The sequence below is a fragment of the Talaromyces atroroseus genome (assembly GCF_001907595.1).
Source record: "Talaromyces atroroseus strain IBT 11181 chromosome Unknown scaffold_16, whole genome shotgun sequence".
NCBI classification, from domain to species: Eukaryota; Fungi; Ascomycota; class Eurotiomycetes; order Eurotiales; family Trichocomaceae; genus Talaromyces; species Talaromyces atroroseus.
The window spans coordinates 409,372-422,566 of NW_017971448.1; the positions used below are offsets into that span (position 1 = coordinate 409,372).

At 45.4% G+C, this 13,195-nt stretch overlaps 5 protein-coding genes across 5 annotated transcripts; 1 reads left to right on the top strand and 4 right to left on the bottom strand.

Moving 5' to 3' along the window:
* Nucleotides 1-4,367: 4,367 nt before the first annotated feature.
* On the bottom strand, nt 4,368-4,970 carry UA08_08892 (hypothetical protein; the record flags this gene model as incomplete). Its single annotated transcript, XM_020263941.1, has 2 exons — nt 4,368-4,758; nt 4,852-4,970. 2 exons carry the CDS (start codon nt 4,968-4,970, stop codon nt 4,368-4,370), a joined length of 510 nt encoding a protein of 169 aa, XP_020115903.1.
* Nucleotides 4,971-5,244: 274 nt separating this feature from the next.
* On the top strand, nt 5,245-5,936 carry UA08_08893 (Glycine cleavage system H protein; the record flags this gene model as incomplete). Its single annotated transcript, XM_020263942.1, has 3 exons — nt 5,245-5,380; nt 5,465-5,524; nt 5,620-5,936. 3 exons carry the CDS (start codon nt 5,245-5,247, stop codon nt 5,934-5,936), a joined length of 513 nt encoding a protein of 170 aa, XP_020115896.1.
* Nucleotides 5,937-6,232: 296 nt separating this feature from the next.
* UA08_08894 (hypothetical protein) lies at nt 6,233-9,420 on the bottom strand (the record flags this gene model as incomplete). The annotated part of the gene is made up of 5 exons (XM_020263943.1): nt 6,233-6,286; nt 6,316-8,465; nt 8,808-8,837; nt 9,190-9,352; nt 9,415-9,420. The coding sequence occupies 5 exons, from the start codon at nt 9,418-9,420 to the stop codon at nt 6,233-6,235; spliced, it is 2,403 nt and encodes an 800-aa protein (XP_020115897.1).
* Nucleotides 9,421-9,508: 88 nt separating this feature from the next.
* On the bottom strand, nt 9,509-10,373 carry UA08_08895 (hypothetical protein; the record flags this gene model as incomplete). Its single annotated transcript, XM_020263944.1, has 3 exons — nt 9,509-9,711; nt 9,775-10,097; nt 10,150-10,373. The coding sequence occupies 3 exons, from the start codon at nt 10,371-10,373 to the stop codon at nt 9,509-9,511; spliced, it is 750 nt and encodes a 249-aa protein (XP_020115898.1).
* Nucleotides 10,374-11,551: 1,178 nt separating this feature from the next.
* Nucleotides 11,552-12,414, bottom strand: UA08_08896 (hypothetical protein; the record flags this gene model as incomplete). The annotated part of the gene is made up of 2 exons (XM_020263945.1): nt 11,552-12,067; nt 12,139-12,414. The coding sequence occupies 2 exons, from the start codon at nt 12,412-12,414 to the stop codon at nt 11,552-11,554; spliced, it is 792 nt and encodes a 263-aa protein (XP_020115899.1).
* Between the last annotated feature and the right edge of the window lie 781 nt (nt 12,415-13,195).

Here is a 13,195-nt window from a genome sequence, read left to right on the forward strand (position 1 = left end):
AAAATAAAAATTAGAATAACATACAATATAAAACCAGAAAAAAGTTGAAGACATTTGATGACTACATACGCAGGAGTCCAAACATCATGTGGTTGCAGGGAAGACAATCAGCCTCACAGATTCAGACATCAGCACTGCTCCGTACGACAAGGATAGTCAAAGCGGGCATTCAATATTAATCCCTGCCAATTAGCTTTGTACGGGTAAAGCTCACACCAGGACGGGTTAATAGATTTACATAGTGACGTCGCCCTGTTGATCTCAACTATCATTGAAATTTCTAAAGCCCCGGGGGAAAGAATTTACAAAAAGGCAGGTGGATACCCAAAAATGTACGTGTCATCGCTGATTAGCACGTCATGATAAGCGATCCACCTGTAAGCCTGGACCAGCGTTGTTTAACCATAACATCGTTGGCAGGGATCATCAACCTTCTCTTCATTGCGCATACCTAGCCAGAAAGCTGCAGTACAACATAATCCGGTTGGCTGGAAGTCATGGCGTACGCCATGGTCGCCATTTAATTTTGTATAGTTGCCCGGAAACCCCGAATTCATTTGGCTATCATTCAGCATAATACCTCGTATTGACCAGGTAGAAGACTATCTTGACGCAGCATCTATCTTAGGCTACAGTCGTATAGCATGTGAAAGTCCACGCAGACCCTCCACAGATTGATTCGAGCATTGACAATAATTCCATATGACTCAAACAGATTTATTCGGGTCATTCTCTGTTCAAGAACTTGGCAGTATCTGTCCAGACTTCTTCTCAAACAATACACAGTGAGAGGGAGATATACATCCAGAAATTCCACAATTATCATTCAGAATCATGTTGGTAAGCCAATCACCTGGGTAGTGTACTGCGTAATAAGGTTTGAATTGTCGGCACCTTTAGTTTCTGAAGCTACGCGATCTAGCATCAGATGGTCTCTTTTTTGCCGATACCCGTGCCACTTCCGGTTGGTAAGGAAAACACTGTATGCAGAATTAACACTAGTTCAATATCTAAGACCATGATGTGGTTCTACGGAAAATTCCGCCAAAGCAGTCCATATAATCACCCACCCACACTTGGCTTTACTCTAGCCTGCTACATAGCCGACAGGAAGGGTGACTTAAGGACTTGATACAATAAAAACGCAGTGCTTTCGTGCCCAAGCTGCTTACGCCTGAGTATAGATTGCCAGACTAGTTTGAGTTTTAAATTATGCAGAATAATCATTTTGTGCGCACATTGCGGGTCATGCTTTCTTCCAATGTTGTGAGCATTGTGCAAGGATTATGCAATTTCCTTGCCTATCAGTGGCCCATCAAAAATAATATTTGAGCCTACCAATGGGTATTACTTACTGGATGGGCCGTTGTAACGTTATCTATTGTAGGAATGAGCTCAGGCCACCGGGACTAAAATATCGGGTTACCCTCCCACTATATACAGCCTGTCAGGCATTAATAAAAGCTATGTTCATGTGTTACCTTCATTGGATGCGTATTTAATTACAAGCATAGAATAAGATTTAGTTTTGCATGATCGACTTCAGCACACAAAGGCGTTACGCTTAAGCCGGAAATGCCGAAGTACCCAATGAGGTGCGAGCAACTGTTGTACGAAGCATGATATCGATTACCATGGTCCTATACTTAGGTATCCCATCAGGGGTTATCTCGTTCTATTTCGAAATGTAATCTTCTGATGGGTCTACCAAGATAAGGAAGAAAATACTCAGCAACTACCAAATACGTACCTAGGTACTAGGTTAGTAGCGTTGAATCACAAGTTGTTGGTGCCACTTGATGGGTAAACATCTCGGAGAAATAGAGATCGTATTTGACTCGCTAGTTAAATATAATGTCTTCTTCTGCCATTCGCTCAGTCCCAAGAATAGATACCAACAACATGAAGCTGAAGAGAAGATACTTTGTTTTCACACTAGACATTTCAGCAATTGAATTTAATTTCCCAACATAAATACCACCCACTACATATACGTTTTATTCAGACCTTTTGCTATTTAAAATTAACAGTGAGCCCCTTCCGATCAATGGTCTATGTACATCTCTGGATAATTTATGTGCTCCAACGGAGAATATCCTTTATTCTAATGGCATCAGGTGAGAATAGAATAAAGGTCAATGCCTCGTGACGGGAGAGACGGGGCGACGGGGCGACGGGCCGAGCCGGGATATGTAACGGTTATCCTGACGTCAAGTAAATTCTGGGACAACACGCCCCAGCTTCGTTCTGACCGTTACGATTGGGGAGACAAAATGCCAAGAGGACAAAAAATTATCTTGGCGGTAATATGCAGGATAATTCCCCTTGCTACCTAGGCGCGCGTGGCAGGTGTAATCTTCTCGGCATCTCAACGACACTCTGGAATGGGACGGAGGACTCAAGTGGTGTGGATATAGGTACCTAGGTAGCAAATGGTATATAGCCTTTGTCATTTCTACCTCTATTCCTCTTTCAGAAGGGAGGCAAATATCTGATATTGAAATTCTTGATCCAGGAGTCTTACTCGCCGTCTCGCTTCTACTATGATTGCTTCATTCCTTCTGTGGTTCGAGCTTTATTATCTTTACCTAACAGCCCTGGAGCTCTAAACAGAATAAACATGATCTTTCACCATAGGAAGACCAGTGAAGATTTATTCATACACTTCCAAATTGTTAGAGCTCATCTACGTAAGTGTGATCTTGAATACGAATGGTACGGTAGACGTAAGCTAAAGCTTAATTAGATGCGATCTTGCATTCTGGGCCAGATCAGCGCCGGCGTACTATAGAGTCTGTACATATTGCAAAGTACAGCTAACTGGTTATGGTATATATATGCACTACTACCTAGGTAGTACTCAGTAGAGGTATATGTATGCGCGGTTAATACGGCAACTACCTTGGTTGCCTAATTAAAGGATTCTTGATGGTCATTGATCTGTATATCTAGGTACACATGGGATACATATGATCGTTGAGAACCATTTTGTACTACTAGCAAGTAACTATATAATCATACGCAGTTCTTTTCAGACCGAAGACTATTCGGATGCTTGTTATTGGCTTCACGGAACTTGAACTAGTCTGGTTCAGATGCTGATATTGTCGAATCCAAAACTCGCTCCCTGGAAATAGAAAGTTTACTACAATCGTTATTGATTAGTTAAGCCTTTGGAAGTTCGATTACTTAATTAGGAAAGCTGTTTCCAGACTTTGCATCTAGGCTAGTCTACCTGTCCTTGTTATACTACCTAGTAACCTACATATAATACGCTACTTTGGACTTTTTTTTCTTATTTTCTTTCATCATTGTTGTGTCATGAATCATGTTCGTGGGGCTACGAGCTAGTTTTGGCATTTCAAAATCCTTGCATGATAATAGCAGCCCCAAAGGTGACATCGTACTACCGCGGCCATCATCACACTATCTGCCGTGTCGATGAATAATTGACCATTAGACTTTACACACATTGAAAGATTGCCTATCTAAGTATTCAGGTAGGGCATATGCACGTCGTATTTACATCCGAGCCAATTGCATTCTAACGAGATGTGGCCTATAAAGGTAGCCAATAACTGGCGGAATAAGTTTTAATTACCTAAAATGTCCACTCAACGGCGAAGTGCGTATGTGGCCTACTCGACTCTCAGATCCCTGTTTCAACTTCTTTTAAGGATGTAATTTGGAATAGATGTAGTGGATACAGTCGCAATGGACGAGACTATGCGCCTCTGCAAATTAGTTCTGGTGGAAAAGTAGATGTGTTCAGGCCTTTGTATTTCATCGTTCTCCATATATACCTAGCGAGACTAGCTTTCGTTTTGTTGACGAGGCCACCGCTGTTTCTCCGGTAGATTAGCTAGTATCGGAGCGAGGACGATGTGTTGGAATTTTTACTTTGTAGTTGGCGTGGCTATGGCAGCCGGCAAAGGAGGACTACCCATGGTTTCTTTCTCTGCCTAGGTAGTTTAAGATGTTTGGAATGAACTGTAACAGCGGGAGCTTCATATAGTTTGAATATGAAGCACTTTTCTTAGTTTTGAACTACTCTTTATCTTCTGCTTGGTTTATTCGGTTCGCCAGCAGCAGAGTCTAGACAGCAGAGATATCCACCTAGTATTTTGATAGAAGGAGCACCATTTAATTTCGTTAATACTTGACAAAATAAATTTCTTCCCAATTATATGCGCCGCAAATGCTGTAAACTAAAAATACATTGAGTACATCTCCTATTAGCGAGGAAACATAAGAGGCCAGAATGATAGGAAGCATTTCAGAAGTACCACTTCCAGCTTCTGAACCCCTAATATGTACGCAAAAGCCTTTCAAAAAGAAATGAACAACGAGTCTCCCGCTATCTAAAACTACTCGGACGAGTCTCGGAGAGGAGAACCAAGAATAGCAGCCTCCTTTAAATCCCTTGACCTAAAGGCTTCTCTTGAATTGATGGTGTCTGCAAGACTGGTTTTGGTCGGGTTCCATTCGATATGACCTGGCACGTCGTTGATTTCTTCGAGCTTGTCGCCCAGCTTGAGAACCGAGAAACGAATCATCCGAGGGTCGAGAGAGAGCGTTCGGCGGACGGCAGCTTGCACAGGTCCAGACGCATCAAAGCGCATGATGAAGTGCCAGCCTTCAGAATATCGAGCTTGATGCTTTGTCGTAGGCTTGGGAAGTGTGAAGGTGCCCCAGTTTGTGTAGCCGCGGACTACGCCACCGGAGCGAAGGACTTGGATACCGGCATTCTTCGCGATCCTGTAACGTAGAAAGTCAAGGTTAGTTTTCGCGATAACGGAGTCCTAAGTAGGGATCGTGTTAATGTCCGAAGATAGGATTTCGACGACGTACTCCTTGACCTCCTTAAGACTTCCGGGTCGGACCTGCGCAGAAACAAAGTCAGCATACGATGGATACCACATAGAAAGACGGAGAGAAGAACCCACAATTGCAATTAATTCGTATAACATCTTGTCAAATGGGAGGAACTTGCTGCCAGCGAACGGCGCGAATTCGATTGATTTGCGGTGATGGCGGATTTTTTCGTCAGCCTCTGCGGAGACCGAATGGCCACGGAGAAGATAGCTTACCGGCGCGCTGATTGGCTGGCGATTAGATAGGACCTCTTCCCTAAGCTTTGCACCACCAGCTGTCCGACATTCTTTCTCCCACAACTCTCCGCTCTACAGTTTTTTCTTTTCTTCTTTCTCTTGCCTATTTGCCGGAACATTATATAATTTCAAAATGTCTGTCGCCGCAGTTACTCGCCCATTGGCCTCTCGAATGCTCTGCCAGCGCTTCCCAGCGTCCCTTGCTGCTCGCCGCGCCATTCCCGCTTTCCCGCGGGGAAGCATGAGGCACTTCTCGAGAAGCTTGCAGTGTACGTGAAAATTACCTTGCTCAATTCGGGTGTGGTTATGTTTGAAAAATAGAATATTCCTGCTAATGCTGATACTAATAACAGTCGAGGTTAAGAAGTACACTGAATCTCACGAGTGGGTTGAGCTCTCAGACAACGGCATCGGTAAGTCACGCCAGTCGCATTGCTTTTGCAGAGAAAAAAATTCTACCTCGTCTTGTGAGATGGGATCACTGAATGAAACACGCATGGAAAAACAGCAACAATTGGCATCACCCAATACGCCGCCAAATCCCTCGGTGACGTCGTCTACGTCGAGCTACCTACCGCGGATCTCGAAATTGGTGCCGGAGAGCCTGTCGGAGCTGTCGAATCAGTCAAATCTGCCTCGGATGTCTTGTCGCCTGTGTCAGGCAAGGTTGTTGATGGTAATGCCATCTTGAGTGATAAGCCCAAAACAATCAATGATAGCCCTGAGGGCGAGGGATGGATCGCTAAGATTGAGGTCAATGACCCCAACGAGTTGGAAAGTCTGTTGGATGAGAAAGCTTATCTGGAGTCTGTTGAGGACCACTAGAGAACTGTTTATTTTCTTCTTCGGCTTTGTTCATTTGCTTGCTTCCTTATCTGCCTTGGTGGTTATGCTTGCGATATGTTATCTCTTTGCTAATTTATACACAATGCAAAGAAAGAAAGAAAGAAAGAAAGAAAGAAAAAGAATTGTAGAAAGATCACGTCTTATCTTTCCTTCCTTCTATGTTACGTACAAAATGTAGAATCGTAGTGGGCTGCCCGAGAAGGAAAACTAAATAATAGTCTAACATGACGTCAATATGTACATCTGGCTTCTTTTCCTACACTGGTGGAATAGATTCACGACAGATCGGACATTGCAGTCTTAGCCTCATCCAGCTCTCTAGACATGTGCTGTGGAAAATATGTCGGCAGGGTGTCACCATATATGCACGCCGGCCAAGAATGCTACTTGCGCCATCAGTCATGCTGGACGCTCCAATACCATGTGGAGAGACAATGATGGGAACCTCAATGTCCTGCATGCATATGGCACAGTCGAATGTTTTCTTCTTCTTGTCCTCCGGTCGCGGTGGTTTATTTACCTGGCAGCTGCTGGCAGTTGCAGCATCTCGTTCTTCTGCGCGGAGATAGCCAATTGGTAGGGTAGTGCCCGATTCCAGATCATCGCCAGTGCCGGATGCAGAGGTATCGTGTATGACGGGATGATAGTCATATGCCGGTGGTGCCCAGCCGTTAGGTATGAAGAATCGAGGACCCAGGATATCTTGGCTGGCAAGAATCCATGCCTGAAGCCAAACCCAACCGACCATAGCCAATGCTGTAGTTGTGTCGGTACGAATGAACAGGACGTTGCCTCGAGCTGTAAGAAAGTACACAAACGGGAACAGACGGAGAACGCTCTCCCCAACAACGAATTCCCATGTTAAAGCCTTGCGGCAATTGCGCATGATGTTGCGGTAGATTTGTGGCGTCCAAAAGGATAGGTAAATGAAGCCGGCAATCTTAGCATATATCGCACCCACTTTACTCGGGAAAAGAAAGGACCAAAGAGAGACAATTCCCACACAGCCTAGAACAAAGTAAAACCGTGCATACATCGCTCCCACATCTGCTCCCACTTCTGTTTGTGAGGGCATCGTGTTTTGAGTTGGACTCGGGGTAGTTGTGGGAGCAGTTGAACCCTCATCGGCCGTAGGTTGTTCGTCAGGCAATACAATAGGGGTAGCACCAGAACTAACAGCCGCAGGTGCTGTGACAGGAGGGGGGAGACTATCCTGGTTGTTTGTGTCATTCTGACGGTCCTGATTGCGTCTCTCAGGTACCTGCACCGCCCAAACTTCCATCATGAACCTCATGCCTAAGTAAGAGACTGAAAGAAATATAAGGAAAGAAGTGGCTGAGATCTCAATGAATGAGGTGTTGGCAAATAAAGTCAACAACGTCAAGCTCATGACAATCGCATCACCTAAAGCCATGAGTGCGATGGTATAGAAGCTGATACGGCTTCTAGTAGACGGGGTAGAGGCTTCTTTTATCTGTCGCAGTAGCAGATACAACTGTCCTACCATGATTGCACCTAGCGCATATATCGTACGTGACGTAAATTTTCTGTATTCTTCTTGTTTTGGACCGATAACGTACAGACCTTCTGAAGGCGGATAATCTGGCGCACCTTTCGATTCGAGAAGTATCCCACAGTCGGGCGAGAACATGACGACAGACATTTCCATCATCGGGGGAGGGGGAATCGGAGCGCCCAAAGGGAATCGGAGTTCTGTTTCAATTTGGTCCAATACTGTCTGACCTGGAGCGCCTCCGCTAATGCCTATTGGGCGTTGCTGTATATAAATGATATACTCGCATCTCGGTGCGAGAAAGGACATGGGTTGACCTCCATGGGGAAGTGAGGACAAGGGGAAGAATGTTGTTTCGAATCTCCGTCTTTTAGCGATGTTGTTTGAAAGCGCTTGCATAATTGCGCTGTAAGAAGCATTGAATGTATCCTGCGAGAGTGTAAAATAAGGCAGAGACAGAAGTCCGCCGAACTTTTCGCTTGTCGTCGTCAGAATGATAGCACCTTGGTCGGGAAAGTGTAGGCCGTAAGTACCCATATACCAAGTGCTGCCCCACGAAGCGTCGCTCTCGATGGCCAAGTCCGCGCGGATTTCGCGCACTGGCAGTCCTAGATCTCCGATTTGGTGATCATCGCCCTCCACAAAATCAACATACAATCTTCCCGAATCACCAGTTATATTAAGGCCAAACTCTTGTGTCACGAAATCGTATTCCTGCACCAAAGCAGTAACATTCAGATGAGACTCATGGGGCAAAGGATGCCTAATCCAATCTCCCCTTAGCTTTCCCGTGACGTTGTGGTAGACGGGTAACGATAGCGAAGAGACATTCACTGAGGGCGCTTCATCAGAGGAATCTAGTTCCGGTGGGCTGTCGATGCCTCCACTGTTTAATGCAAGGCGCATATTTCGACGGGCTCTCTGTTGTGCCTGGGGCAGCAGATCCCAAGAATAGCTGTCATTCTGTCTCAGGCCTGGAATCGGAAGCCATTTATCTGCTTTCGGATCAAAGGCACCGTATTCAGATCCGTTAAGCAATTGCAGACTGTGTTCTTCATGAACAAGGCGCCTTTCGCGTTCTCCATTCTGGTCGATTAAGGGAGCGCGGGACGACGAGCTTAGCAGGATGTAGACGGCAACAACGAAAAAGAAAAAGCCCCCACGGTTATCCATTCAGGCCAGCTGAAGAGATCATTTCACCACGGATTGGGAGAGAAAATTCTTCTAGATACAGCAGGAAAGAATCGGGTGTGGTGGCATGGCTGTACAATGCGCGGTGCTCCGACGTTGCCAGAGCGGACGATGAATCATGAATGCGGAGTAGGTCCGGTACATACGGCGGACTAGAGACACTACCCGTGCAGTGTCTATTAATCCATCAACATAAACATACTTCTTTTTATGATCTGGATAGTTCTTTGCTTCCAGGAATACCGCTTCGAAACAAATATAAGCTGAATGGAGGTAAATTTGCGTGCTAGGAATCAAAAAGACCTTCCATCAGCCACGGATGAAATATTATTTCTCCAGCAGAGGGCCTCTCCTCTGGCATCCAACAGAGCATCGCACGTATGAAGTCTAGGAAGCTATTCTTATCTTCGCCACCAAGCCTTTCTTCAAGCTGTTCGAGGTCGACTTTGGGGATTGGAACGAGACCCCTCCAATTGCCTTAAGTTGGGTGTTAGCGTTTGTAGAAGAAGAACCTCATCAACTACTTACCATTTTCATCCCAGTATCGAAGACTGTGCTCGCTTCGTTTGATGAAGTCGAGAGGAGGAGGCCCTAGTATGGCTTCCATTTCTGCAAGATGGTATACTTGATCGTATCCATTTTCGGGATTTTTGCCTTGGAATATGCGATTGTGCTCAAAAAGATCCCAGACCTAGTACTATTAGTTCCAGAATTATCGCTATAGGTCTTGGAATTATAAATTTGGAAACATACCACCATGGCAACACTTCAGATATCAACACTATAACTCCATTTCATACCTAGAATAACTTCAGGCGCTCGGTATGCATCTGGCATTATATCGCCTCTATTTTTCCTCCTCTCCTAGTCGCGCTTCGCTGAAGTCGCAAAGGACCGGAGGCCCGAAAGTAAAAGGGGGTGGCCGTGAGAGATAGATAGTGCGGTCTTCGGCTATTTTTCGAGGTATAGGGTGCTCCAGTTCATCCTTTTCGTACTCCGACAAAATGGATTGATCATCGATTCCCATGAGAAGATTGCTCGGCTGCAAATCTGGAATTTCATGTGTGGCGTTAAAGGTCACAACGAAGGAAAGGGAGCGAGGGGGTTATTTACCAGTATGTATAATATGGGCCTCCATATGAAGGAAGTCCAACGCAGCGAGGAGCTGCCGAATAGACGTTCGTAGGACATCCTTGCTGAAAACCTGGTCGCGAGCGCGCATCTGCAGGTCGTAAAGACTCATCCCTAAAGGCTGGTGAACAAGACAGTGATGTCGACCAAAGGGCCCAGAAATATCGAATGAATCTAGCAGCATCCTGAGGCATTTTTGGCCAGGATGATTAGAGCGTATTTGGTTTATACGATCATAGATGGGCAGCTCTCGATGACTTGCGGAGCTGTTGACGTTGATTTTCAAGGCGACATACTGGTGATTCCTAGAAATGATGAGTTCTCTTAATATATACAGTTTCCAATAGCACAACGTACTCTAGATCCCAGCAAAGCCAAACCGTGGAACTAGAGCCATAGCCTAATTTGCCAATGACTTGATACTTGGTGTTCACAATCTCCCCTATGAAAGCTGGATAGTATTGTTGTGCTTTGTAACTTGGGATTCTCTCTTCTTCAATCAAAGTCGAGGAATCTATCACCTGGAAGGAGGTATTTGAAAATGTTCGCGGCTGAGAGAACTGTCGACGAGAGGGTACCATGGTGCGTACTAGCGCTGATTTCCATAAGCGTGCTTGAGAGCAAGAATAAGATAATGTATGCCGGCGTCGAAGTAAGTGATTCATCGCTTAAGCTGATGTAACACGTGTTTTTCCTCACAGGAGCAGTTGCACGCATTGATAGTACGTAGTTGTTTTAGAGGCATGGGATATCCGAAGATCGTGGAAGGCAGAATACAGTATGTTCCTAAAAGCTTTGGAAGTATATCTGTATACTAACTAGAACAAAGGGGGTCCAGAGCATACGAATCACCTAAGGGCCCTGCCGACAAGATGTATACTTGTACTTAGGATAACCGCACGAGCTATCTTGTCAAGCATGTAGATTTGATTATGTGTATTATCAGTGATATTCATAGAGTATATAGTTTCACCAAAGTACTTTCGTGTCCTGGTCCGGTTAGTATACCCAGCAAACATACGTCTTTCTTTCTATAGTATAGATAGTTTTTAACACTCAGGGATACCGCCTCGAAGCAAATGAATTGGTCTTTGGAGCTTGCTAGGAACCAAAAAGCCCTTCCATGAGCCACGGATGAGCATTCAAATCATTCCCTGGGATGTTGATACGAAACTTGTGAATCAAATTTTACCGACGAAATTGACATTCCCAGTGCCGGGAGTACGTAGAGGTATATAGGTGCCCTAGCCGTGAAAAGGATTTTCTTAGACTTTCGGTGCTCTGCCAACATCTGGAAGATGTCATGCTCTGTTCAATCCCTACCGAAGCGGGCATGTTGTCTAGAGGGCTTACCTCAGGTAGGTATTGCTTGTAGTCTGAGGTATTTAGGCAGAGTATAGGCAGCTCGGGAATGACCTTTGCTATGTCATGGGTACGAGAGGGTTAGAGAGCGTTGCTGCAATATGTGCATATTCAAATTCGAACCTTGAGTTATATATCACTGTGGGGAGTTGAGAAGCAAAAAAGAAGCCATTTTCTATTCCGAGTGAGTGTTCCAGGCTTTTGTTGAGAAAGGCCTCTGCGCCGTGGGAGCATCTTCAATTACTTGCACTACATGGCCTCCAAGCTTGTTGCATTTTCCCGTCCAGTAGTAACACAGTGCTAGACACAAATCTGTCCCATGAAACCTGGACGACGCATTGAATGTATTAATTCTTTAAGTATTGCATCTGATATCGCTCTTGTAGCTTCGAATAAATCATAAATACTCAACAGCATCTTCGTAATCAGCCTCATCCTCCCAGCTTAGATCATTTGTATCGGTTTGCGGTTCAGCAACAGCCCCATAGTTGATTGACTGCTCAAGAGTCTCCTTCCTTATCAGGTCACTCCATACAGACCACCATGTGTCAGTAATTGCCGAAATGTACCTTTCCCGACGAAAGTCCTGAAGGTCATGTAGGGTATCCCTGGGACACTCAGTTAATGCTTTTCCCAGTATTGATTCAAACTCTCGAAGCAATTGTACCATCTCCAAATCGCCGTATCTTGCAGCGAAGTGAACGACATTGCTTCCCATCACAGTTTTGAGCGAGAAGTCTGCGCCAGATTCCAACAGATCTCGAACGCATTCAGTTCGCCCTAAAAACATGGCTAGGTGCGAGGCCGTCCATCTCGTTTCGTCGTACTGAAGATTAGGATCAGCCCCTCCAGCAATCAGAGCTTTTATTTTTGCAGCACCATCACCATGTCGAAGGGCTCTAGACAGTGGCGTCTGGTTATTACAGTCCAAAGCATTAGCTTGTGCGCCGTGTCCAGTAGAGCAGCAATTATCTCTTCATCTACAGTGTGAGAGCGAGCAACAAAATGCATGGAGGTCCATCCGGCACGCGGAGTGGGAATATTTGGACCTGCTCCTGCTCCTAACAGCGTTAAAACTGCCGCTAGATCGCCACGTTCGATTGCCCAGTATAATGGCGTTCTGCCAAATGCGTCCATGTAGTCGATTTCGCAATGTGAGTCAATATTCATGGGGTTGGAATGGTGGCCATCGAGCTTGAGAACGCGCTTGTGTAATTGGGAGAATTGGAAATCATTCATTCGGTCCGGGTCGTCGAACATTACCTTGAGCACATTTGCTGTCTGCTCGTCAACGTTTTTGCCGAGTATTAATTGCCACGCTGACTCGAAGGAGGGGAGATATCCATTCCTGAGATGATGTCAGTTTCCTTCTTTGCATGGAACTTGTCTGATTCGAAGTGTCCAAATCTCCAAGAGCTGTGCCTGGTGCGATGGAAACTTGCTTTTTATTTACGTATTCATAGGGATCTGCTCCTTCCGAGAGCAGCAGCCGGCAAATCTCTACAAGGCTCGGTGTTGGTGTATCAAGGGTGAACTACATGAATTTTTTTAAGCAAATGACTGGCAGATCATTGAGGAGGCAGGACAAAGGTACCCATAATATTGAGAATCCACCTTGGTCGACATCATACGGTGAAGCGAGACCATTCGCAAAAAGTTTCCTTATCGCTTCAACATCCCCTTGCTGTACATGTCTAAAAATCGCCGATGATATCGGGATAATCCTCGCTACTCGTATCCGATGTATATCTAGCCCATCTCGCGAACTGTACATCAAGGTAGTCGTGATAACACGACTCAGAACCCAATGGGGGAAGAAGTAGTTGACTCTCAAGGACGGCAATCGACGACGCTTTCTACAGGCAGCAATGTTGCATGATGGTGTAAGATGCGGAATATCAGAGTATCCAACTAGCAGACTGCCAATAACGTTGGAGATAAACGATGGAGTTCGCACAAGACCGGGTCTGTGACACACGCATTCGCACCAAAGTTTGTTGCACGAGGTAGATTGAGACCGCAATGGCCTGGCGCTGATTAT